This window comes from Melanostigma gelatinosum, assembly GCF_949748355.1.
Source record: "Melanostigma gelatinosum genome assembly, chromosome: 3".
Taxonomy (NCBI): domain Eukaryota; kingdom Metazoa; phylum Chordata; class Actinopteri; order Perciformes; family Zoarcidae; genus Melanostigma; species Melanostigma gelatinosum.
The window spans coordinates 15,672,292-15,699,110 of NC_136636.1; the positions used below are offsets into that span (position 1 = coordinate 15,672,292).

Consider the following 26,819-nt stretch of genomic DNA (forward strand, 5'->3'; position numbering starts at 1 on the left):
GGTGTGCTGTGCCAAACAGGTAGGCTTTTCTTTCACCGTGACACCACAGATAGTGAAGGAGCATCTATTGTATGGGGAGGAAAAGACAGGGAGTAGTGTGTATGGATTTAACAGCTCCTGTTTGTGTATTATAATCACTTCGTGTGTCCCGTCTATGAAGCCGGCAGCTGTTCGTGTGTCTTACCTGTTTACAATAGTCTAAGCTTTGTCTGTTTGTTAACAAACATCTTATCACTTTTTTAATTTCCAATTTTCCACAGGCTAATATTTCAGTGTTTGTTTTTTATTGTATGTTCGTGACGTTTGTCTGTTGCCAAGAAACCTCACTCCCTGGAGCTGAAATCGTCCCAGCAGATTCTTTGAAAAGGGTCACATGGTGATGAATAACAACCCCCCCCACCCCCTCCTCTCCCCCTGTATCGTGAAAATAACCCTAAAACCGTGCTAATTCTAAACATCTCCTCTTTATCTTTTCTCTCCCTTTTTCTCCCTGAAGTTGAGAAAGGTCAAAAGGATCAAAAGGATCCAGGTGAACCCATGTTTAGTTTGTGGTTAAGCCACAGTGCACACATACATGTACATGCACACAGACCTCACCCCTCCACACACGTGTTTTTTTGTCAAAAGATACAGAACATATGCATGTATGCACCGAATTTACCTGTAGCACATCTCCATGTAGTATGTTAAACACCCTTGAAATATACATCCAAGTTCTCAGAAGTCTTGGCATGTTTAAAGCATCTTTCTATAAAGTAAATACTTGGAGATTGTATTACTTTATATAATTTAAGATGTGGCTCAAGACTAGTTTGTTCGAGAAGTTTTCTTTCCATTTAGTTCCGCTTCAGTGACATGTTGTATTCACAGAACAGTTATGTGGTTTTGGGGTTGTATGTGACTGGAAAAGATATATAATTTACATTTTTACAGAAGGAATTATAGAGTAATACAATCTCTTACAAAAAAGAACAAGTCACGTATTTTCCCACATGTTAAAGTACAAAGGTAAAATAGGGACATGAGCAATATTTCAATGTTATCCTCATCGTCAACTGCAACACATATTAGCAAACATTTCAACATGATACTTTTGATGATGGGATTATTATTGTAAACAGGTTTTGTTAATGTCAAATATGACCTTATATGATCATACATTTATATCAAATTTTAGATACAAATAAATGTCATTTTAGATACTTAAAGGGTCAATTTAACCATATTCAAAAAAGAAAACAAGAAAATATGCCCTACTTTCATGGTATACAGTTGCTTTTATTGCAACCTAAACTTAAACTGCATCTCAACTTTATTGTCCCCAAGGAGACATTTTGTCCTGACAAACAGTCATAATAGAAAATCATAAAAACAAAAGATAAAAACCCACCACACAAACCTTTCTAACACATTTCACATTAGATGAGAGCAAAACATGAAACCTGGAGTGCATTCGGCCATCTTCATCTAACAGACGGACTATTTGTCGCTGGTTTCAGATGTCTGCCACTGAGACTTTTTGTCACCATCCGAAAAGATTTTTTTTATTGTTTGTTTTAAAAAAGTTGTAATTTTGGTGAACTGGCCCTTTAATATCCCAGTAGTTAGACACATTGTATATTGGTGTTTGAGCAGTGCCATAATAGACATATTACAGACTGTACAGCTTCGGATTAAAATGCGTTCACGGTGCCGATGACGCCGCAAAGGTCCACTCTGCTTTTCTTCTGGACAAAATACTATACAAGCATTTTTCAAATCTGCTCCCACTGCTGCCATTCACAGGGCATTACGAGCACAGAATATATAGTTACTGGAATACACATCGATGTGATCCATCCATTAGTGTCACTTAAATGTCCCTAAAGACAATGTCTCAAGTATTATCTCGGCTCTCAGATTTCCCATGATGATAAACTTCAGATTACGATTGAAAGAGTAATACAAAAGTGTCAGATAAGAGTTTTTCAAATCTATTTTACAGCCAGGACCCCAAAATAGATACACGTTTCCATTTGGCTTGAGTAGAAATCCCTGAGGAATATTTGATAAAATGCTACTCCTTCCTAAAATAATAGTGAAAGCAACAAAAGACCCCCAGTCAGAACTGCAGTGTAAAGACCACAACTGTTGTATGTAGAGCTATGTATACATGTGCTTTTGATTTGCGTAGCCATTCAGTTCCATGTTCCAATGATACACATATCATTCCACATAGTCATGCTGTTTGAATAATCCCATTTCATGACGTTTAATAACTGTCTTATCAGATCATTCTGTCAGCAAAGGTACAGGCAAGTGATTTGGAGCTTTTGCAAATTGTAGACCAATGTTGACAAGTGAAAGAGTGCCAAAGCCATTGTTAGAGCGCCAAACTTAATAACAAGCCCAACAAGCATCACACTGTAAAACATATTCATTACAACACACCTGAAAGGCATACATTCGGATGATTGCTTCGTAGTTTATTCATTTATGGGATAATGGCTGATTTATAATAAATAACACCCTTAAAGCATCTAATGAGACAAACACATGAGTCAAAGTAGTGTCTTTACACACAAAACGTATGACCTGCTTCTAGAAATGTATTTTGTACAGTATTGTACAGATATTAAAAGATGAAGTTCAATATAATTTAGAAATGCATAAATGCATAAATGATTAAAAAAATCTACGGAATTGTCCTTAAAAGTTTTTAAAATGACTTACAAATAGCTATACATGTAATTTGAATACATTTGTATACATTTTGTACACAAATACACAAAACTGGTGCTACTTCTTCAACATAAGCAACAGAGTAAAAATAAGTATAAAGCTTGATTCTAGTCAGTAATACCGTATTACTGACTCGAATCAAGCTTTATACTTATTTTTTTATTAGAGCATTATACGGTAGAAGACCAATTTTTTAATCGGAATTGAAACTCTTAAAGTTAATTCAAAGGAAAACTTTAACCAGAAGTAATGAATCATTTTTACAGTGTGCGCTCATTGAGTGTCATGTCATGTTTTGCCATGCGACAGCTCCTTATGCAGATGGCTTGCATATGCATGCATTGCACCTTCATCTCAACGCCACTATTCTATTGCCTGATTCTCTTCCAACATAAGTCTGTATATCCTTCAAACACATAAGTTCTGTTGCTCTATGTCTTGCAGCCCAAAATGCATATAAATGAGAACACATTTGACTTATCACGAGGTAGATAAACATCACAGTGTAAGCACTGTGTTTATACTTTTATTAAGAGTTAAAAATACAAACAGGAAAAATCTTCTCAGTAGTCATAAAGATCCCGCTGGAATCCTCTGTGCTTAACTAACCACTCATCCCTCATCCTCATCCTTTTGTCTCAGAGAACGTAGGCCGCTTAGTCACGCCTGCCAAAAAGCTGGAGGAAACAATTCGCCTGGCGGAGTTAGTCATAGAGGTCCTCCAGCAGAACCAGGAACACCATGCGGAGGTGAGTGAGAACCCTCTCCTCCTCAAAACACTTTCCCTCTGTACTCTCACTCTTATCTCACTCCGCCCCTCAGCAGGGGAGTCAGTCGTATTATCAGCCCTCTATGAATAAAGCTGCTTTCATCTGTGGGTAACGAAAGAAAAAAACCTTTCAAAGATGAATTTAATTGAGGAGAGCTCTAATTAGTGTTCAGCAGACCATGGCTACATGGAATCAAAGCGTCGTGTTTGAGCAGAGACTGTAAATTAGGCATAAAATGATATCATCTGTGCAATACTTTCCTCTTATTGCAGATCATAACTTGGTGTTTCAATGTTACGTAAGCATGTAATATATTTTATAAGTAGTCCAGTACAAACAGAAGGCGGGAAGGTAAACAGAAATACGGGAAGATACACATTACTCACAACCTCTGCGTTCTCTTAATATTTATCAATAAAAACTCCTTTTGCCACAATTAGATGAGAAAATAGCCCGTGGTGAAAGAAGTGCTCAAATCTTAATGTAAAATGACCTATTTCATATTGTAGTAAAACACCTCACTGTTAGACGTCCTGCATTCAACATGCTACTTAAGTTGAAGAACAGAAGTATTATCAGCTAAACATACTTTAATATCAAAAATGAAATAGCTTAGTTTATAGAAAATGAGGGATGTATCAAGATTACATTATTCGATTATTATCGATGCATCAATGGAAGAGATGGTAACATGAGATGATTTATGAGGTGGTCACGAAGAAAATACAAGGCTATGCTACTCAAATTTATATTCCATTCTTTATTTGTATTTATTTTATTTATTTTTATTTTATTTGTGTTGGAACATGTGTTGGAAATGTTGGAACATTTGACCTTTTCACAGCCTCATAGAGTTGAAACCACCTGAGACGTTGGAGGGGAAGTTCAATCACGTGTTTTTTTTGTAATAGGTTACGAGCAAAAATATTTCAAAGTACTAGTTTCATCCATAACAGTGCATCATATTTCATAGGTTCATCATTTGTTTTATTTTTGTGGAATTTGACTCTGAACAGTATCTAGTAACTTAAACAGACAGATAAATGTAATGGAGCAAAAAGTAAAGTAGAAGTATAAAGTAGCATTGCCACCAATGACAATAGTTTATATATATCTATATATATTCTGTTTGCTTCTATAAACATTGAGCTGGTAGGAAAAGCATGATGAGCATGTGTAGCTGTGTAGATCTGAAGGTGATCCGATGTGATCGTAGAATATCCAGATAAAGCAGATTTATTGTATCTCTCTGAATATGCTTGACAGGCGGCAGTCACAAGTTCTGGAGATCAATCGGTACAGTATTTTAATTTCTTTTTCCTCTTCAGTCCCCATCACGACCCCCCTGTATGGCATGTGCGCCATTATGGCAAGAGGCACCTCTCTAGACAGAGAATGATGTCATAGACACTGTAGCAATGGGTGGGTTTTAGAAGTGAGAGAAAACATGTTTTAAAATGAAAAGGCACTGTAGCTTGCACAACACAATTGTGATCATAAAGCATGTTCATCGGGCCATAAAGAGGTTTCCTTTCTCTCCAAGCATGCTAAACCAGTAAATTCCCCAAAGTATGCTCCATGTGAACTTTTTGAAGTTTGATCCACCATGAACATTTGTTTCCCCTCCATCCAACGATTAATTTCACAGTCCGCACTTGTTCAAGCATTACTTCCCCAGCTTCTCCTCCATCCCTCTCTGCTGTCTATTCTTAGTTTAAAACCCTTTCAAGAGAAATGCCTCAAAAATACTTTATTGTTCTGTACATCTTCCTGTGTTCTCACTGTCATATGATTGGTGACTGTCCAAGCAGGGAAAAGAGGTATGTAGTAAAGTTGAATGAGAGATTCCCATAATGCATGTCCAGTAGATGATGCCACGTCTCCTTACCCCCTCGGCATCAGTACACTCCCTCAGGGATGTTCCCTTGACACGGTTGCATTGTTACAGCACTAAAGTCTGTCTGGCTGAAGACTGGGTCCGCCCTAAAGCTCTCAGGGCCCTGTATGTGTCCCTCAACCTCTACCAAAGGTTGGACGCCACTCCGCCTGGCCACCTTTGAGCATTTTCCCCTCCCTCATCTGTCGGAAACTTTTACAGTCCTCCCATTTAATCCCCCCTGTCAGCAATAAGAGTATCTCTCCTTGAATGTGATGGAGAAGAGCTTTGTTTGCTGCCTGTTTCTCTAGCACTAGAACTGTCAAGCATTTTTTAATTTTTGGGAGTGGGCAGGTAAGTAGTCAGGTAAGTCAGGTTTTGACTGCAAATGTGTTGCTGAAGCCAAATGGGAAAATAACAGAAACATTTAAAAAAATAGAGCATGCAGCATAATTTGGAAAGATCAAGCTTCATTTATTGAACTTAGCAACATGTTAGTCTGAATGATAAGCAAATAAGCCAAGCCAAGACTGCCAGTAAAGCAACTACGGTACTCCTGCTGTCAAAGGGTGAGCATCCTGACTGTGCTAGAAAACATGCGGCTGAATCTCAGACTTACTTCACTAATTGGAACGGATGCACTCCAACTCAAGAGACGCTGTGTGCTGCAGTCTTTGGTGTGCCGACTGGAAGATGTGCATGAGTCACATTCACATCTCGGAGTTTGTCAGCGATGTGAATGGTGGAACCCCTCATCTCTTACCGTGAGAGAAAGGCATGCATGGAGCTCCACATTTGCATGAGGAAAGCGTGTGGGGTTGCATTATTTTGCGAAGTATAAACGTCCTCACTTGAGATTAATCCCACCTTCAAATCCTAATCAACAAGAACAGTTCATCTCAGAGTGTGCGATTGGAAACACACACACACAGACACACAACACACAAACAAGTATTCATCAACATGAAGTCATACAATGCATATTTAAAAGAATATGTTGACCTTTTGGGTAATGCACACTCAGCTTTCAGCTTTCTTGCTAAGAGTGAGATGAGAAGATAGATACCAACTATTAGTTTTATATGAAGCCATAGCCAGCACCTGGTTGGCTTCGCATAAAGCCTGGGAGCAAGGGGAAACCACCAGCCGGCCTCTGTTCCAAAGGTGAAACAAAATCCACCTACTAGCTCACTAATGAAGTGATATTTTGTTTGTTTCATTTTATGCACCATTATGTGTTAGACTGCCGGATGTTCGAGCGACTGTGGTGACTCCAGGAAGTCACTGAGCACATAACCCCTCGTAAAACCACCATGTGTTATTTATACACTCTGTTTTTAATGGATTCAACGAACCAGATATGACGTTTTAACTAATGAGCTTCAGAGGTGCTGGTAGGATTTCATTTTCAACTGTTTCTCCCTGTTTCCTGCTAACCGGCTCTTGGTTATAGCTTCATATATAATGGGACACACATGAGCAAGGCCAATCTTCTCATCGGACTCTCGGCAAGAATACAAATGCGCATATTTCCCACTATTCTATTCCTTTGACATGGATTAACATAGAGCATACAGAACTCTCGAGGTATTTGCTTTTAAGAACCAATGAGCTCCAGTTGTGTGTATTATTCCCTCCTTCCTTGTCTTTCTTTTTTGCATCAAAACATCTGGAGCCCTTTGTTCACCTGTTTTTCCTCCTTCCTGCTGTGTCTGTATAGGCGTTTGCATGGTGGACAGACCTCATGGTGGAGCATGCAGAGAACTTCCTGGCCCTCTATGCCATCGACATGGATGCCGCTCTGGAGATCCAGTCCCCTGAGAGCTGGGACAGCTTCCCCCTCTTCCAGCTTCTCAACGACTTCCTCCGGACAGACTGTAAGCGCCCACATTCATTTAGACACTTAAGCTATTTTGTATGTTTAGACAAAGAGACTCATGTTCTCCTGTCACTGCTTCTTATTCATTCTGTTCTTTTTACACAGATCATCTGTGCAATGGAAAGTTCCACAAACACCTCCAGGATCTGTATGCTCCTCTGGTGGTTAGATATGTGGATCTGATGGAGTCCTCCATAGCACAGTCAATTCACAAAGGCTTTGAGAGAGAGTCCTGGGAGCCTGTGAAGTAAGGAGCCGCCGTCTTCATATCTAGGCTGTAGGATGGTTGCAGATGCAAGGCTTTTATATTCAGACGTGAGACCGACTGTGTGGAGGCTGACAAATCTGTTCACGCAGGCTTCCTGCAGGTTCACTTTTGAAGCATGAGCCATGAGTGGGCTGATAACCTATTTTCCCTCTGAAAGAAATGGGTTATTTATTCTGAAAATAGTCTTTGACTAATGTACGTGTCTAACCAATTTCTCCCCGACACATTAGGGTCAGAGCAACACCTAATATCTCTGTTGTGTTGTTTTGTGAACTAACCTTCATAATGTGTGCGTTGACATGTTGCCAGAAACAAAAGGCCTCCAGTCTGTTATGTTGCAGTTATAATTTATTAGTTGTGGTGTTCACACTTTTGCTTTTGCATTTTGCATTGTACATTGTTATACTTAAGATTAATTACGGGATTTTTTTATTCTTGGTCTTTATCTGTGTTTGTTCTTTTCATTGTTAAGTTGCTTCTCCTTCTCGCTGCATTTAACACAGTATCTGTGTGCAACCTGAGACCTCTTTACTGCTGTACGTCTTTGACAATTACTGTTGGTCTTGTTTATGTATGTATGTATATATGTATGTATGTATGTCTTTACCTAATTTCAGCTTTACGTTACTTCTATGATGAGTGTTACATGGCTTTTTGCAGCTCCCACACCACTGTTATGGATTCTTTTTTCTTTTTGTCTGTCTTTTCTGCAGGAGTTTAACAAGTAATCTGCCCAATGTGAATCTACCAAATGTGAACCTCCAAATTCCCAAAGTACCAAATCTGCCAGTGCCAGTAGCAGGACTATCAGTTAACCTTCCACAAATGCCTAGCTTTTCTACCCCGTCATGGATGGCTGCTATATATGACTCTGAGTGTGTATTCAACTAGTTTGCTTTAGAAATATTAAGTCAACAGACTGCCTTGGTATGAAGATGCCCGAAGCCAAAGATCATTCAAAAGCATAACAAAACATTTTTCAAGTAAAGCCACATTTCTTCTGTATGACTCTTACTGGAGATCAAACAATCAATTCCTGTTTGTTTTCTCTCGCGTGAATACTCCATGATTATGTCCATGTTCATGCCAAGGGCACTCTGAGAGGTGTAAGAGTAGATGGGCTTCTGCTTTCTAAAATGAGAAACACTCCCATTTGTCTCAACATGCATGCTGTTGAGCTGAGGTGTGGAGATACAGGCCAAAACAAACTAACACAAAAAAATTTAAATATATATTTATACATATATAATTTGCAAGTCAAGTTCTCAGTTCTAAAAAAAACATGCATCTCCCCAGAGTTGTTGTCCACAGACATCTGCTTTAGTGATTCTTAGCGCACTGTAGATTGTAAATGGCCGTAGATTCATCCCTGACCGTGGCCACCTGCTAGTAGTCTGATTGGGAGGGAAGATAATGTGATGGATTAGAGATGATAATGCAGAGAGACTAGGCGACTCTGCGTTCAGACCTCTACCTCTCCGCTTTATCACCTCGCCTCCCTACTCCACGTCTTTCCTGCAGTTCTTTCCCAATGAGCTCTACTCAGGATGCCCTAAAAGGTCTGCATGGTTTGTTTAGTAATTCTTGCAGGGGCCCCACCAGCCTGGGGACATGGATGTTGAGAGAGGGCCTGTGATAAAGAAGAATCAATTCGGAGAATTTATTTTGTGGGAAAAGAACTTGGCCTATGAATGCCATTCTTCCATGCCCTCCCTCACTTTTCCATTCCCATCTCCTTTTGTCTTGACACAGTGTGATTAGCAGCTATATCATGCACTTTACCTGCATGTGGCCACTTCACATCCCAGTCAATAATCACACTCTACAGCATGGTTATTGAGTTGTAACAGTCAACCCTGCCCACTCCTTTTCACCCATACACTGACTGTCCACAAACACCTGTATCGAGGCCAGACATTTCGACAAACCAGTCAGTATGTGGTCGGAGTATAGTTACACACTGTTAAGGTGCGGAGGAACCGCATCCTCCTCTGCACCTGCCACAGCACCCCCACCCCCCCTCTTTCCAGCGGGGTGACCGTTGTCCTCTGACCTGTGTGTCTGTGTGTTTGGGTCGATGGCAGCAATGGCTCCGGGACGTCGGAGGACCTCTTCTGGAAGCTGGACGCGCTCCAGACTTTCATCAGGGACCTGCATTGGCCTGAGGAGGAGTTTGCCAAACACCTCGAGAGTCGCATCCAGCTCATGTCAAGCAACATGATCGAGAACTGCGTCAAGCGGTGCGTTTGTGCGTCCCTGCATGAGAAATAGAGGGATCGACACACAGAAATACGAAGCACTGAATATTTTATATTATAGCGGGTATAAATATTTGACTTGCATTGCAGCACTAAGATGGCATTCGAGTCCAAGCTGACAAAAAGCAGCAAGTCCACAGATTTCCGCATTTCTCCATCATTATGCACCATGTTCAACGTGATGGTGGACGCCAAGGACCAATCAGCTAAATTGTGCGCGATGGAGATGGGCCAAGAGGTAAAAACTTCACATATGACACAGACTGAAATAACAATTGCTTTGTATAATTGGTATCTGTCACACTGATGTTTTGTTACAATTGTCTTCGCAGAAACAGTACCACACCCAAGTAGACGAGCTGATTGAGGAAAGTGTGAAAGAGATGATCCAGTTTCTGGTAGCAAAGGTGCGACGGTATATCAACTTTGGAAATCTAGTATTTATTATATTATTTGTGAGTAAAAGTTAGGATTTTTAGAGATGGCAAAGTCTGTCTGAGGGTCGGTCTGTTATTTTGGTTCAGACAGAGATCTCAACTATTTGATGGATTGCAATCACGTTTTGTCATGTTCCAGAGGAATCCGAATGACGTTGGTGACCCAGTGAATTTTTATCGAAGTTTATACTTATTTTGTCAAATATCTCAAAATCTACTGAACTTGTCCACTAAATTGTGGGAAGACATTCAAGGTTTCCAGGTGATGAACCCTTTTATTTTTCATTTAAAGTTCTATGAAACTTGCTACACACGTTATCACTTTGGTGATCCACACCATTCATCCAGCGCCATCATAAGGTCAAATTTCCCCCAATACTTTGGTTTATGACTAAATACCCACTAAACTCCTGATATTCTCATCAGCCTCAGCTGGTCTTTGTGTTTATTGCTAATTATCAAATGCTAAACTAAAGAGGTGAACATGGTAGAAACATGATACCTGCTTAACATCAGCATGTTGACACTGTCATGGTGAGCAGACATAACATCCAAACTGTTATAGCAGTGCTATTAGCATGGATGTATGCCTTGTTCAATTTTTGAATGAAACTTGTTATTTCTCAGTTTGTTGCCATTCTGGAGGGCGTGTTGGCAAAGATTTCCAGATATGATGAAGGCACCCTCTTCTCTTCATTCCTCTCCTTCACGGTGAGATGAAGCTTCTCTTTATTCAGTCCTTTGTTGCCCCGTTGACCGATTCAGTTATATTTAGGGCTGGTTATTAAACAGCAATACTTTTTGGACATTGACCAAAATGTGTCCAGTGAGTATTGTAGTTCCTAAAGCTGGCATTGAATGCTTCCTCAGATTTTGTACTGTTCTGTACTTTTTCTTTGATCGGACAGTTGTTTTCATTTGAGACCGTATTTTACTTTCAAAGGAGGATTTGTAGTAAAAGATGTTTATATCTTTCAAAGTAAGCTATTGTTAAAGTACTGCTAAAATGCATGTATTATATCTGATAATCTGATTATATAAAATTGTAAAAAATAAAAAATAAAATACATTAATAGGAATCAAAATGTTCTTTAACAAACTCTCAGCCTGTGTTTGACAATGTTGTTGTGATTTCAGGTGAAAGCTGCCTCTAAATATGTGGATGTACCTGTAAGTGCAATTACACCCGACCTCCCTGTGTGCTCATGAGCTACTTGATACAGTTGAATGAGCTGCCTTTTGTTTTAATCAACAACAGTATTTCTTTTCTGCCTTTCTTGATGACAGTCATTTGCCAGTGTTTGTGTCTTCCTCTCCTGAGGCCCGACCCTGTTCTGTTTCTGTTTCACAGAAACCTGGGATGGACGTGGCCGATGGCTATGTGACCTTTGTGCGCCACTCTCAGGATATGCTTCGTGATAAGGTCAATGAGGAGGTGTATATAGAAAGGTTATTTGATGTAAGTAAGATGCCGTCTCCTCCTCACAACAAGGGAGGGGCCTTCCAAAATGTGGCAAAACAACAGGGCAGAGAGGGATAAGTCCCATTTTGAGAGCAGGAAATGTATTTCAGCCTGGTAAAAGAGGCTTTTCTGATCTTCTACCCCTCTTGACTTTTCTCTTTCTTTCTTACTTTCTGTCCCTCTTAACCTTAGTTGCTTCCCTCTGCATTCTGATGTGCATTGCCACAGTGCTTTTGGGCTTTTGTGTATAAAAAAACAAACTTTTATTTACAAAGAGTCCATAAAAGCATCCTCAAAAAAAAAAGGATTATCTAAAGCAGTGCTCTCTTGAAAGGACAGAACTATCCGATAGTGATCGCATACCAACACACCAACTTGTATTTTTTTAGCTCACTATTGCTTTCAGATACTTTCCACTTGAAGCATGTCAGCCCCAGTAAATGACACTCAGCCCTCTTGGTCTCAGTCCACAGCTCCACAAAATGCTGCACTGCTGGATGGGCCAGGGTGACATCATGATGTCAAACTCCGAGGCTGACATGTCGTATACCCTTGGTCTGTTAGAGCAGTGGTTCCCAGCCTGGGGGGGTCAAGGCTGTTACACACATAAATAGCAAAGGCTCATAATTAATAACAACATCAACAAAAATCCTCCTCCTCCACGACAAACACATTTCCTCCAGTTCGTCCATCGTTCCTGCCTGTAGTTAATGAGGAACGACTCACAGGGAAGGTGTCATTTTTCTCAAGGATCTATCTTCAGAGCTGATGAATTGATTTGTTGATTGACAGAAAATGTATTTGCAACACGTTTTATAAACAATCATTGTGGGAAAATTCGATTTTTCAAGCAAAACATACCTAATATTACCACATTCAAGCTCTGGGAGAATGTAGTGCTCCTCCTGGTGCAACAGCTCACAGCTAATAGGAATACACATCCTGTGATATGAGGGTTTATGAGCAAGCATGAGATGGCCGTAAAAGGTTGGGAACCAGTGTGTTAGAGGGTGAAGAGAGCACTGTCTTTCAAAAACATAATCCTAACAGGATACATTGACAGTAATGTCTCCTCCATGTGTGATTCAAACGACACATAATGCCGTGATGTGGGTGTTTCATGTCATTCAGAAACTATTTGTACAGACCTGTGTCTCTACAGGTGTGTGACGGCTTTATGTGTTTGACAGATTCTCAGTTCTGTGAGGCAGTGACGTGCAGTTTTTATGTCTGAGAGATACTCAGAAGTCTCCCTTTGGTTGTGTATTGTTTTGTGTTTGGCAGTAGAAGCAGGAGTCTTGTGCCAGATAAATACACTTTTTTTTCTGTTTGTTTCGGAGTGAGGAGTGACGCTGTTGTGAAGTGGGTCTGCTTTCGTCTTTGAGGTCCACACTAGCTCCCCTGTCTCCGTCTGTGTGTCAGTTTTTCTTGTGTGGCGTTTTCCCCCTCGTGTCCTCTGTGTGGCCCCAAAGTGCACCGAAATCCTACTCACCGCTGTCATGTCAAATTCTTCGAAGAGAATTCTTGAGCTGTGAATGTTTCCGTTTTAGCATTTTAAACTATGCTTCAGTTCAAGGATGTCTATGTTTTTCTCTTTCATTTGAAAGCATTTCCATCCACCCATTTGCATGCATGTGAAAATCAGTTCTTTGATGTTGCATAGGCTCTACTTTATCTCTCTTTCTTTCACTGATTCATTTCAATTCTTTTTATCTCCTCTTTTCTGATTAACACCATTCCTGCTGCCTCCTCTATTTAAAAAGTGGCACTTATCTCTAGTGTTGCATTGCGTTGTTTTATCACATTATGTTGGTTGGCATGATTTTAGAGTCAAATAATCTTCCTGTGTACATCTTCTAGCATGACCCTCCTCCTCAGAGTTCTGCCTCATTTGCACATAGAGCAGTCTTCCTTAGCACGTACTCTGCCACCCACCCACCTGCGAGGTCTGCATGCACTGCACGCTCAACTCGACTGTGAAGTGGACAGGCATCTGCATATCTGGCCTCAAGTTCAAACCTTTCAACCATTCACCTAAACTTCATCGAAAGAAACCTCGACTCAAAACTAAACCTCAACAACCACACAAATGAAAACCTCCCACTTCTAATTCGGGCCGAAGAAACCTTTTTTCTGCGTTCCTGCCTCCTCACATGTTTAAAGTTGACTTCTTTATCTTGAAATTGGAGGTGTGACAACTGTTTCTATTAAACATGGGTGCTGTTCTCTTGTAACTTCAAACTTTAGACAGTCTGGGAAACAGCCACCCAAAGTAATGTAGAGAAAAGGTACAAGAAAATAGCACCGCTGCTCCCTGCCTGCTAACCATTTGCTCACTCTCATTCTATTTTTCTTTTGCTGATGAACTCGTGTCAAAACTATAATTTCAATTCCCCATACAGTAGTAGTTTTCTATCTTCAGTGTAGGGTATTTAAATGCAGCTCGGCGTTTCTACTTGAATAAATTATGGATAAAAGCAAAGTAATCTCCTTTAATAATCGATGGGCCATGCGGAGTTTACAAAATATTGACAACATGTCTTTTTAACATTTTGAAAGGGTAATTACAGTTATTACAGTCAGAACACTCTGTCAATGCTTCATGACTTCCCTCGGTTTTATCATTTCCTTCAAGTAGCAATAGTATCAGAGCTCTGAGTAAAATGCATCTTCAGAGTTCTATCTATACAGTTTGTGTGTGGATGTCACACTCATGGTGTGCCTGTGTGTGTGTTGACAACATTACTTTAACAGTAAGGGACAAGTTCAAGAAACTTTACTTTAGTATCATTTCATTCAATACATTTTTTCTTTATGGTCAAATTGTAATCGGGCCAATTTTCATGTTTAATTAAATACCTCAGTGAATAGTATCGATAGACCTGTGTTCAGTGTATGTAAAGGCCCTGAAAACACGTTTTCTCAGCTTCTTACTGTGAGCGAGAAAGAAATAGTTTGGCCTTTTGGGAAATACTTGTATTGATATATACCGCTGTCCTGTCTGTCTGCTCAATATGAGGCTTTGAGCAGGTGACAGTTAGCTCAGCTTTACAGACTGGATGACTGGCTGAAACAGCTGACTGCAGCAGCCTGACGCTGTCCAATGGCAACAAAATCTGCACAGCACCTCTAAAGTTCACCAATAAAACGTTATAACTTGTTTCTTTAATTTGTACAAAAACCGAAGAGTAAAAAAGAGAATTCAACATTCTAGAGGTCGGGGGCAGAGCAATAACTTCATGGAGTTTCTTCCTTTGAGTTTGTACAAATGATACAAACAGGTGTTGTGTTTGGTAGGCGAGAGAAGCAGTTGTTTCCTCCTTTTTCCAGTGTATTTGTTAAGCTCAGGAAACTAGCCACTGGCCGTAGCTTTGTACTAAACTTACAGGCATGAGTGGTATTCATCTCGGCAAAGAAAGTGAATAAGCGCATTTCCTAAAATAACAAACTATTACTTTAATACACAATGTTCCGCCAAACGTTTCTGAGAAGATATTTCGATCTGTGAGAACACCAACACAGTCCTAATGAGGCAACTTATTAAATCTTCATAAAAATACATAAGGATGTTTATTTTCCAAACTTTTGATCTGAGCTCATTCAGTCATTTATATTTAAATATATATTTTTTGTGACCAAGTTTTCAGGGGCTTTAAAATCACTAGATTAAGGCAGAGGGAAATTATACTATAAATCAGTTATTTTTCCTTAAAATTGAGTTGCATGATAAAAAGAAACAGTTGGAACAAGCACACTTAACTGTCGTTTGTAATTCTTACCGATCTGTTTGTTTTGAACATGACTTCATTCCTGCATTGATGCAGCCTGTTAACTTGCATTAATTGCAGAGTCTGACTCATGAAATGCTGGAATGTCTGTCTTGTGAAGTCAGACTTGGCATTAAACCTTTAAACTAACTGGTGTATATGTTGTTCACATGGGCTAAATGAAATGTAGCCTCACATGTGTTAAAGCTGCTAGCAGGCTGTGTTTTAAGTGATGCCTGAATACGCAGAGGGTGCTTGAAAGTTATTCTCACATACTGTATGTGTTTAGCCGTAGTTCTTTATGTCTGTCGTAAAGGCTAGTTTTACGTCACGATTCCTTGAGTATGTGTGTGAGTGTGTGTTTTGCTGGAGAGTGTTGTGTTTATGTGTTTCAGCAATGGTACACTGCCACCATGAACCTGCTGGGGACCTGGCTCACTGAACGCATGGAACAGCAGCTCCACGTCTACCAGCTAAAAATCCTCATCAGGATTACAAAGGTATAAGGCTGAAAGCAGCCGTCAGGTTGGCGAATCACCCAAAATCCCTTGTGTCCATGCTGTGCTGATGTATCTCTGTCCTGCTTTAGAAAAAGTACCGGGACTTTCGCCTGCAGGGTGTCCTAGACTCCACCCTGAACAGTAAGATGTACGACACGGTGCGCAACAGGCTGACCATCGAGGAGGCCACTGCTTCAGTGAGGGAAGGAGGCATGCAGGGCATCTCCATGAAGGACAGCGATGAGGAGGATGAAGACGACGACTAGAGCCCGTACACTGACACTCCTACTCTCGCCCCCTCGCCCCTTCACCCCTTCACCCCTTCACCCTTTCACACTTTTGACTTTAGCCTGGTTACCGATGCATGTACCAACTCAGATAGCCACTCTAGGACCTCTTTGTCAGCTCGAAATGCCTATGAAGGGACTATTAACTATAAAAATAGTACTTATACTGAGGGAAATCGAAATAAAAATGTAAAAAAAAATATCCACGATTGGCAGTGTAGCTGTCATGATGAAGATAGCACCTATCTTTGATTCATTCATTTCTATGTGTTACTAAGCAATATGGAGAACCATTTGTTTGACAATGTTGAGTGAGATTAATAGGTGTGTCCCTGTCCAATGCAAACCTATATGGCGCTTCTTTGTCGTATTCTACATTCATTAATGGTACATTGTCGTGATGAGTGTGTGTGTGTGTGTGTGTGTGTGGACCCTTTTCTTTGTCTTGTCTGTTTTTAAGTGAATGCCAACTGCTTCAAACTGAAAATAAGCCTCTGTATTTGTTTACGGCTGTTACAGATACATTGTTGTCTACTCACTGTTATTGACATCAACAGTAAGTCCTGCATTTCTATCATGTGTCAATGCTGTGTGATCTTATCTCAATTACTAATTAGACATGGTTCAACAGGACTCATGGACTTCAACGAGTTGGTATTCTAGAGATGCAATATTCTCATAGGTCCATTTTGATAACTTGGGAGATTCTATTTTTATTTCAACATTAAAAGGCCTCGTAACAGGTTCTATTTTAATTGAGTTGCACTTTTACAGAGAAAAGAGCAAAGATAATTCTTTTTTTATTAAAAAAAAAAAAGAAGTTGGTCTGTCTTTGTTCTGTAATTGTGTAGAATGAGATGTCTGGCATTTGTTTGGGTCTCACTGTTGTTTTGTATATATTATATAAATATATATATAAATATAAAATGCTGTACATTGCATTCTGAGCCATCGCTGCATGCCCGTGGGTTCCCACCCTCCCTAAACGCTTTCTGTTTTCTGTGTGAATTAGCTGGTGGATTCATTCTTGCTTTTGCCTTATGAAAAGCCAACAGTTGTAATATGCAAGAGCTGTTGCCTCTAAATAAAAATGACTGTACATGTGCATCTGCTGTCATGTTTACCAGCTGCATGTTCACCTGAGACACAATGATAGACACGCTGAACAGTACGTCTAAGTGTTGCTTTGGCAGTGGTGGAAACTAGCTCAGGACATTTACTCAGGCTGCTTCCTCTTTTAGCCAATTTTGTCAAGTTTGAACACACAGACATGATATTTTTAGGTTCACTGTGACAAACTGAATAATTGGCTGCTTAGTTAGCCATAGAGAATACTATTCTTGAATTGTTATTCAAGATTGTTCAGTTTTATTTTTGGGGGAAATCGTTTATTGTCTCTGTAACTCAGCAGGAGCAGCTGCCCCTGTCCTTTATGGAACTGCTTGTTAGCTAAAGAGGTATGGAGGACAAGTTTAAAAGGAGTAGATGGAAGAAAACAACGGAAAGAACTGGAGTTTCTTGTGATGAGGTCAGTCAGAGGCTGAGCGGCCGCACAAACAAACACACGGTCGCTGCGTCCGTCGCTGTTTGGAGCGAAAATATACAATTACCCAAAGGTCAAATTCACCCGAATGATTCTTGGCAGAAATTAAAGATTATTTTGACGAAGAAAAGCGTAATTAGCGATAATAAACACGATACTCACAATTAGTGTCATATTGCAAAGTTTTGGAAAAATGTTTATCATAACAAAGCTACTCGCAGTTAAATGTCAAATGTGTGTTGATAGTGTCTGTCGCTCGTTTCCCTTGCTGTGTGATAATGTAAGTTATTGTTCTGACATTATACATATTTCTGTTGATATATTTAGTGTTGCTTAAAGATTGCTCATGTTTGCAGAATTGGCTGTTTACTCAGTGATTTAAATAGTTTCTACAATGGCTAATTACAATGTCATAGTATAATATGTCACAAAAACTCATGAAAGTGTGCATATAATGGTATAAAAAATGCATTATGTCAAATAAGTCACAGTATTGTATGTCTTAAAATGTCATAAACCATGTCATCGTATAGTCTGACGTAAAAAAATGTATTATGTCGTAAAAAAGTAATAGAAATGTAATAAAATAAATATTGAAGAAATCTCAGGGTATAGTTTGCCATAAAACAGTCATACAAAATTATATTATGCCATAAAAAATATAGCATGTCAATTAAGATATCAGAAAAATAAATAAGTAAACAAAATATATAAACCATTTGAATATTATAGAGAAAGTATACCATAAAACTGTCATTAAAGATCTCACACTGTTGCATGTCATGATATCTTATGTATATATAATCGTAAAAAAGCATAGTATGTCGAAAAAAGTCATAAAACATGACGGTATAGCATTTTTGAAAAAGTCTGTAGCATGCCAGAAAAAGTTAAGAATATAATATGTTTAAAAAAAAGAACAAAAGGCAATATCATAGTATGTCAAAAAAAGACATTAAAAAGCCCTTGTATATCATGTTGAAAAAAGTAATTGTATAGTATGTAGAAAAGTAATCATATGTCTAAAAAAGTAATTCATACTTTATCCGTATAACTGCTTATCCCAGTGAGGGTAGTGGGGGGACTGGAGCTGATCCTAAGGCACGGTACCCCCTGGACAAGTCATAGACTATCGCAGGGCTGATATAGAGGCAGACAACCATGCAAAGTCACATTACATTTTAGAGCTGAGTAAGCTGAATGTCTCTATGACTGTGGGAGTAAGAAGGAGAACCTAAAGAAAACCTGACATGAAGAGAACATGCAAACTGCATGTTCACAGAATGAGCCACTCTGGGATCGAACCTCGTCCGATCGTTCTGTGAGGCGACATTGCTATAGCCACTGCAACACGGTAAGCCCCCAAATTCATGAAAGGTCACGATAAAGAATGTCTGAAAAAGTGATAAAAAATAGTCACCTTCAAGTAGGTTGAAAAAAGTCATAAAAACGCCACAGCATATCATGTTGACAAAATGTCACAGAATAGGATGTCCATTTACAATGCTTTGTATATCATGTTTAAAAACGTCATACTACAGTAAGTCAAAAATAGTCATTAAAAGGCCATAGTATAGTATTCCTGAAAAAAGGTTTTAGTGTATGTAACAGAAAATGTCATACTATTGTAGAATAATATTATCACAATCATTTCATAAAATAGTTAACATAAAAAGTATACATTATATAATAACGTAAAAACACCACAGCATAGCATCATGAATTAAAACATAAAGAAATCTAATAATTTATAGTATGCCATAAAGAATATTAGTGTAGAATGTCATAACATATTTAATATTATAGTATGACATGATAAAATATTAATGTAAATCATGAAATCATTAAAAACATAGTATGTCATAGAAATTAAAAAGTCATAATTTCATATTTTAATATTTCATAAAAATGGTCTTTTATATATTTTTGTATATTCTCTCCGTTGCTGGGGAGAGAGGCGTCTGGAACACCCTCATACACCTGCTACCCCCGCTCCACGAATAATTACTGTAGTGCGTAAGAAAATGGCATTGCATTTTATGTAATCAAAAATATGTCATAAAAAATACATTAAAGTACAGTACCATAAAAAATGCCATATGAAAATATGAAATGTCATAGTCCAATGTGTATGAATCTGTATAACACATTTAAAAGTGTCAATAGTATATTTTATAGTGGAGATTGGAGTGTTTCGTTTGTAATATTGAAAGAGGAGATACATATTTGAAATGTTGAGTTCAAACATCTTTTTTGATACATTGCCAAATATATACTACTCATAAAAGTTTATTTTTGCACTTATTTATAACATAAAAAGGCCTTTTACTCTTCAGTTTACGCATGTGGCTTTACTGGAGCACCTTCATTATTTTTGTATAAACTTTCTTAATCAATGCTTGCCTTAACTTTGCCAACATTACCTCGAGTGAAAGTGCATTTCTTTTAAAAAGATGTCCGTGTGACATTTCTACCGATGAAAACGTATTTAAAAGTCTGCTTTTATTCTGCACTTTTTCACCTATCGGGTCAATTTCATCCCTCTTGCTGTATGAAATATTTTTGTTCCAACCATCATCACCCCCCACTCCACCACCTTTGAAGTCTAAATTCAGCCCCTGGATTACACACACCAACAGTATAAACTCTTCAAAAGTACTTAAAGTATTTAAGTGCATTTTGTTGCTGATGCTGTACTTTCATCCCCTTAGTTAAAATGTGCGATGCAAGACTTTTCAGGACTATTTTCACAAGACTTTAATACTTCTTCCACGACGGTTGTTTGGTGACGGACGGGATGAACAGGTCACATTTTTGCTTTTCATCAGTTTAAGTAAAAACTCCCCTATCAGTAGATCCATGTAATACACGGATGCTGTGCACCCAAACCCAAACTTTATTTCATGAATAGCAATACAATTGACCTATTAAATAACACTATTACACTATAATATGGTATATGACAGCATCATAGAAATATATGGCTATGATAGTATCATATAAACATGTGATACGATGGACAAAACCATTTCATTTTTCATTTAAGTTACAAAATAGACTTCACTACCAACCTGGCAGATATGCACTGAGGCTAACACACTGGATCCCTGGACAATTGAGTAAATGTCAGGAAATATCTGATTTAAACATCAGCATGGACCTCAGAGGGGCAGGTGTGACTGTGGGGATTTGGATAGTAAATTTCCAAAAAAGTACAATCTTTTTACAGGGCCACTATACAAACCAAACCTTTGTATGAAAATATAAACTTCTATGATCACAAAGATTACATTACAGTCGAAGATAATTGTTTTTTCAAGCAATCATGTGCAACCACAGTACTCCACGAGCATAGAAATATCAAACAGAAAGGACGTTGGAATCCATACAAAAGAAAAACTCTTCTGTTGCAGAGCTAAGTGATCAGCAATCTGGACTTTTGTCTCCAAATGTTGGAGAGGTTTCACTGAATTTAGCAGACTCCCCTTTGTCAGAGAAGTGGGTGTTCACAGAATTATTATTTTTTTAACCAGAGAGTACAAAGGAGTATATAAGGATACACATGAACCAATCAAGAGAAAGGGGTGCTCGGGGTTGAAAAGGGCTTGTAATTAATAGTCACAAAATGGTGCCGAGACAGAATATCAGCCCAAATAAAAGATATTTTACAGTCTGAATCTAAAATCATGTACTCTGGTTCTTTACTGTGAGGAGAGTTCCTGAGGCAGGAACAGAAACGTGCTGAACTCTTGTTCAGTTCACACCTCTGACACCAGTAATCTGCACTGGAGGAGTTCAACATTTTGATTTTAAATTCCAGTTGATTAAATAGATCTCAAGACAAAACCACTTACATGTCGCAAACTAGAACCACATCTTTGGTTACAAATAAAGCGTCGCATCACCCCCCCCCCCCCCAACAATAAACTACAGTGCCTATTAGAAAGTATTCACCTCCTTTTGATCTTTTGATGTTTTATTTATTTCTAACTTTGAGTCACAGTGGATGTAATTAGGATTTTAGGATTTTTTTCTACACTGATCAAAAGAAAAAGCTGCAAACTAAGTAAGACTTATAAAAAAAACCAAAGTTGAATGGAGATCCGCTGTGTGAAATCAAGTGACAAGTAAACTATACCTGGATGCAGCAACTATAAAGTGAAGTTACCAGCAAAAAAACGCAAAATGAAAACGAACAAATCTGAGTTTACTGAAGAGTACTAAACTGGGAAGGGACATAAGAACGTTTCCAAGGCACTGGATATCCCTAATACGATTATAAAAACTGAAGGAGGATGGCACACTTCTTAAAATCTGCCTCAAAATCTCAGTGTGTTGAGAGGAAGGGCAACAAGTGAGACCGTAGAGAGGACCCACGGCAAACACGGCCCATCCGCAGAAACACACCGTCCTCATGAGGCCTGGCGAGGACGCTTCTCTGCAACAGGCAGTACAATGTTAAGTAATCTTGGAGGAAACCCCGGTTCTGTGTGAGAGAAGTGCAAGATTTTATTCTTCATCAAACCAATGACCCCAAATGTGAAGCCACAGCTACGAAGGAATGTCTTTAAAAACCAATGTCGTCACGGAGAGATCTAGTCTGAGTCCAAGACCTCAGTTAGGTCCAGAACAAGTGACAGGACATGAAACTTTGCTGTTCACTCACAGTCCTTAAACTGAGTTTGAAAGGAAAATGTGATGAACTGCATATATGTCAAGATGTACAAAGCCGTCCACATAGAGTCACTGTAAATACTACCGATGTGATCTTAACAAAAAATGAATATCAATCAACTTTGTTTTTTTTTCTATTTGTAATGAATTTAAATAGATTTCTGGATGTTCTATTGATTGGCAACACAAAAATAAATCATAACTTCATCCACTGCGATTTCATGTTGTGAAACTATAAAACATGGACGTTTGTTTAGGGTGAATACTTCATGTAGACATTGTACTGTGTCATTACGGATACCCACTACACATGTTAACAGTTGAGCTTTGACAGTTGAGGTTTAAGAAGCTGGAAATCATCATGACAATCTCATGAAACATGAACCTCCGCCCTGCTATCGGACAAAAAGGCGAGCGCACTAAATGAAAAAAAAACATTGGTTGGCTATTCAGGAGATATATATTACAAAACAACGCAACAATATGAATCCCTGTAAAAAGAAATTCATGTTCACATTAGATGTTGTAACACACTTTAACAAAATAAGTACATCGTACAAGACAGCAGTGAAATATTTGGACAATATATGAATATTAAGCAGGTAGAAGTCTCTTCGCATGTGATAAAGAGCTTCAACCAAGTGGAGCGGAGCCTCAAAACTGTTTTATTGAGGTGACAAAGTGACAAAATGCATGCTGGGCTGCGTTGTAATGAGATGCTTTTTGTTTTGAGAAATGACTGTTAGTGGATCGCTTTAACTTATCCTGGTCTTCATGCTTCAGGTTTGTCTCAATGCGGTCCAAAGATCTCGGTTGTGTCGCGATGCCAACATTTAACTGTGAAACATCTTCACTCACTGGATACAGGCAGCAACACTGATAGTATAGTGCAAACTGGACAGAGCTGCTTTTTCCTCACGTCAACTTAAAACGGGTGCAAACGCTCAGCAGGATAACATTTAAAACGAGAAATAAAGGACAAAAACATAAATATCAAAAACTTTTATCAGTATAAAAAGTAATAAGGTTATTCATTTAATCAATAGTCTGGCAAAAAAGGCCTCGGAAAAGTTCTCGGGTTTTTACAAATTAAGTGCCTGTGAGAACTTCCTCAGACGAGCGACTCCATGCTCTCGGCGGGGTCCGACTCGTCTGCAAACACCACCACCCCATTAGTGTCCATGTGCAGGGGGCTCAGGCAAAACTCCCTGTTACTGACCAGGCTGAGCATGGCTTTGTAAAGGTACTGGTACTGTTCCTGTGCAGAAGAACACAAACACACCACAGGTTAACGTTACACATCACATCCTGTTACAGAACTCGGACAGATTGTGACATTTCTTTCAAATCTGCGTTAATCAACATTGTTGATGCAATCATTGACTAAAATAACGGATGTGAAAGGCGCCACTGGTGGTGATGAACCCAACTCTGCACCTCTCTGGAACCTTTGGGTCTCTTTTAACTCGTTGTTTTGGTTTTACATCCACGTTACTTTATGGTTTGGTGTGAACCAAACTCACTGACCTCCATTAGACAACCGTCGGAAAAACTACTACCACCTACCCGGCACTGAATGGAAGAAGAGAAAGTTACCCAGTGCCCGGTGAACACAGTGGAGCATTTCGCAGCTAATGCCCCAGAGTTGAGTCAAATCTTGATGAAACGAAAAACTGGTGGGCTTGTTTGCTAACATGTCAGCATTAATTCCATTTTTTGGCCACTTGGGGGCAGCAGAGCAAGCTTTAAACACAAAATTGATATATTATCATCTGATGAACTTGAACTTACGATATCAGTGAAGACTCCCGGCCTCATGAGATTGATCATCTTAGCCACCTGATAGATGTCGACCACCCCTTCGTTCTCCAGCTGCTGGGACAGTGTGGTGAGAGCGCAGAGCATGCCTGCTGACACAGCTCCGTACCTGTGTGCAAATGTTCAAAATCAGCTCTGTGGAACCAACCGTACGTCTAAACGCTATTCCTGTTCAGGTGTTCCGAAACAATGTTACATCACACCTCCTGAATCCTCAGTTTGACTCTGTTTTCTTGTGTGTAGTTTTAGTGTTTAGCTCCCATCATCATTAACTAACTGAAGAAATAATATTTTCTGTAACAAACAAGTAATTGTCGATAAGATACACCACAGTATATGAAGAGGATAAAATGTCCGAGGTAAGCAGACGCTTCCACGCAGATTGTTAGCAATTAGCTTCCCATCACATTAGCATCTGGTGTAAGGAGGTGGGGAGACAGAGTGTCCTGTTATTTAGTCTGCGGCAACTTGAGATGCAGCGCAAGGTAAATGAGGGCTGAAGTGTGATTGATCATCAGGGGGCCTTCAGTGTCGGAGACTATTCCATTAGCTGACGTTTTCACCAACAGCAGCTGATGTGCTTAAGGCACAGACGTCTGCAGGAAAGACTTCAGCTGGGAACAGCCTGGTTTCTAAGAGACGACAGATTGGTACTTTTGTTTATCTCGGTAGATGCCTGTAGATCGTCAGTGCTGGCATACACCAGAGGACTCTCAACCCTCGTGCAATGGAGAGCACTCCACATTGAGTGGCTTGTTTGCCATCCTACTAATGCAAACACTGCACCACCTAGCCATGAGAACATACCAACTGTGACCACAACACCTAGACTCACAAGGTGAAAACAATACCAGCGTCGAGATAAACACAAACTTACTCATCATGCACGATGGTGGGGCCATCTCGAGTCATGGCCTCCTCCTTGATGACACTGATGAGCTCAAAGGTGCTGCTGAGAGGAGCATCGGGGTTGGGCCATTTAGGGCACTGAAAATGTCTCACCTCCAGAACGTAGTCGTCCTGTGTAGAGTCGGAGTGTCATTCATACACACATGACATTGCAATCAAAAACACCAGGATTGGCCGAGAACGCCTGACTAAGCACGGCCATGAGACGAAGGAGAGCTCCAGGTACCTGTGTGGCCTCGAGGATGAAGTCGTGGATGATGATCTGCTCCTCATTGGAGAGGCACAGTCTGTCCTTACTGATGAGTGTGACAGTGAAGGCGATGCAGTTCATGGCCTCCTCCCGACTCGGCCAGTAGACAAATTCATCCTCAGCCTGCAAAGAAAGAAAGACGAGTCAAACAAAGTCTGTTGCAGGTTCATCAACTCTTCAGCTAATTCTTTGTTCCACTGCTTTAGTCATCATGCTTTTCGTCTGTTTGTAAACTACATCACAGTTTTGCCCTTAATTAGTCATTCTAGATCTAATGGGCAAATAAAACAAAAAAAAATAAAGAACACAAGTCCATTGTTATGTTTCAGGGTAACTTACCAGGCCCTGGTTGTCTGCCAACATGACAATAATCTGAGCGTTATGGTCCCAAATCATCCTCCAGAAGTCTGTGGTGGTGTGGGGCAAAGGATGCTGGGTAACGATGAACTCATTACTCCTGAAGTAACCCTGAGGTGACAGATGTGAGCCGTTAGCATTTCTAAAGCTCAGAGCCTTCACACCGATGGATGACTGTAAACGCTGGCAGACTTTAACTGATCGCTTTCGATGAAATTTTCATCAATATTTGTAAGACCTGAGAATAAAGTTCTTCAATAAAAAAGAAAAAAGTGAGCAAGGATGATGAAGCTGGACTATCACACCGTACCATAACATAGGACGCATTAATGTAATCTGTTCCTTTCATTCCAGGCAGAGTGGTGAGTCCGACCCTTGCTCGCTCCGCTGAAAAGAGGCAGAGAGATAGAAAAAAAAAACACTTTAAATCACAAACCCGGGCCTCTATTGTATCGCACCGGCTGATAATGCAGACATTCATTACTAGTCCTCGCTGTTGCGATGGCAACAAGTAAGTCCCTTTCCCTGCCAGGGCGCAGAGAAGCCAAAGAAAGATAAACGTATAGGCTTATGGAAATAGATTCTAATTTTGGAACAAGAATTGTCGTTAATAATTTACAGACTGAAAAACAGGAAGATGTGAAAATGCGACATTAGGAAACGCTGAGTCGTATTTTCTTACATTTATAAAATGAAAGAAAAGTAGCCAACACAAACAAGATTATTTGCAGAAATGCTCTTAATGGTGTCCACATTTTGTTTATTATTATCAACTTAATGTTGTTGTCTGACTATTTTCAGGACAGCAGCCCCAATGGCTTTCTATGTAAACTCATTACAACCAATGAATGCAAACTCCAGCGGCTTAACATGTTCAACATGACCTCGGTTCTCCAAATCCTCAGCTCCACAGCCACTGCGCCGTGGTAAGAGATAAGATACTCACAGGGAACCACTGAGGAATTGCGGTTCTTCTCCTTGTTGCAGTCTTTGTGGGCACTAAAGCACTCCACAAAGCGTGCATTGCACTGAGTCAACAGCTG

General features: G+C 39.6%; 2 protein-coding genes across 7 annotated transcripts in view; one reads left to right on the plus strand and one right to left on the minus strand.

The window, feature by feature from the left end:
- The window catches only part of cadpsb (Ca2+-dependent activator protein for secretion b), a gene marked incomplete at its 5' end in the record, with an annotated part of 56,405 nt that extends 39,049 nt beyond the window's left edge, over window positions 1-17,356 (plus strand). For 3 of the 6 annotated variants that reach the window (XM_079266321.1, XM_079266316.1, XM_079266317.1), the window contains 11 exons: window positions 3,364-3,470; window positions 7,088-7,244; window positions 7,352-7,493; window positions 9,599-9,754; window positions 9,863-10,010; window positions 10,105-10,179; window positions 10,837-10,920; window positions 11,347-11,379; window positions 11,561-11,668; window positions 15,834-15,938; window positions 16,028-17,356. In XM_079266321.1, the coding sequence (XP_079122447.1) occupies window positions 3,364-3,470; window positions 7,088-7,244; window positions 7,352-7,493; window positions 9,599-9,754; window positions 9,863-10,010; window positions 10,105-10,179; window positions 10,837-10,920; window positions 11,347-11,379; window positions 11,561-11,668; window positions 15,834-15,938; window positions 16,028-16,204 (1,292 nt within the window). In that variant the 3' untranslated portion in view covers window positions 16,205-17,356. Of the gene's footprint in view, window positions 1-496; window positions 530-3,363; window positions 3,471-7,087; window positions 7,245-7,351; window positions 7,494-8,227; window positions 8,390-9,598; window positions 9,755-9,862; window positions 10,011-10,104; window positions 10,180-10,836; window positions 10,921-11,346; window positions 11,380-11,560; window positions 11,669-15,833; window positions 15,939-16,027 lie in introns of all 6 variants that reach the window. The other 3 variants (XM_079266318.1, XM_079266319.1, XM_079266320.1) reach the window with 2 other exon arrangements.
- Window positions 17,357-20,644: 3,288 nt separating this feature from the next.
- The window catches only part of ca16b (carbonic anhydrase XVI b), an 88,145-nt gene continuing 81,970 nt past the window's right edge, over window positions 20,645-26,819 (minus strand). The window contains exons 23-29 of the mRNA XM_079297154.1: window positions 26,723-26,816; window positions 26,087-26,163; window positions 25,759-25,887; window positions 25,396-25,542; window positions 25,138-25,280; window positions 24,234-24,369; window positions 20,645-23,700 (exon numbers count right to left, since the gene is read on the minus strand). Coding sequence (XP_079153280.1) covers window positions 23,554-23,700; window positions 24,234-24,369; window positions 25,138-25,280; window positions 25,396-25,542; window positions 25,759-25,887; window positions 26,087-26,163; window positions 26,723-26,816 — 873 coding nt within the window. The 3' untranslated portion in view covers window positions 20,645-23,553. The remainder of the gene's footprint in view (window positions 23,701-24,233; window positions 24,370-25,137; window positions 25,281-25,395; window positions 25,543-25,758; window positions 25,888-26,086; window positions 26,164-26,722; window positions 26,817-26,819) is intronic.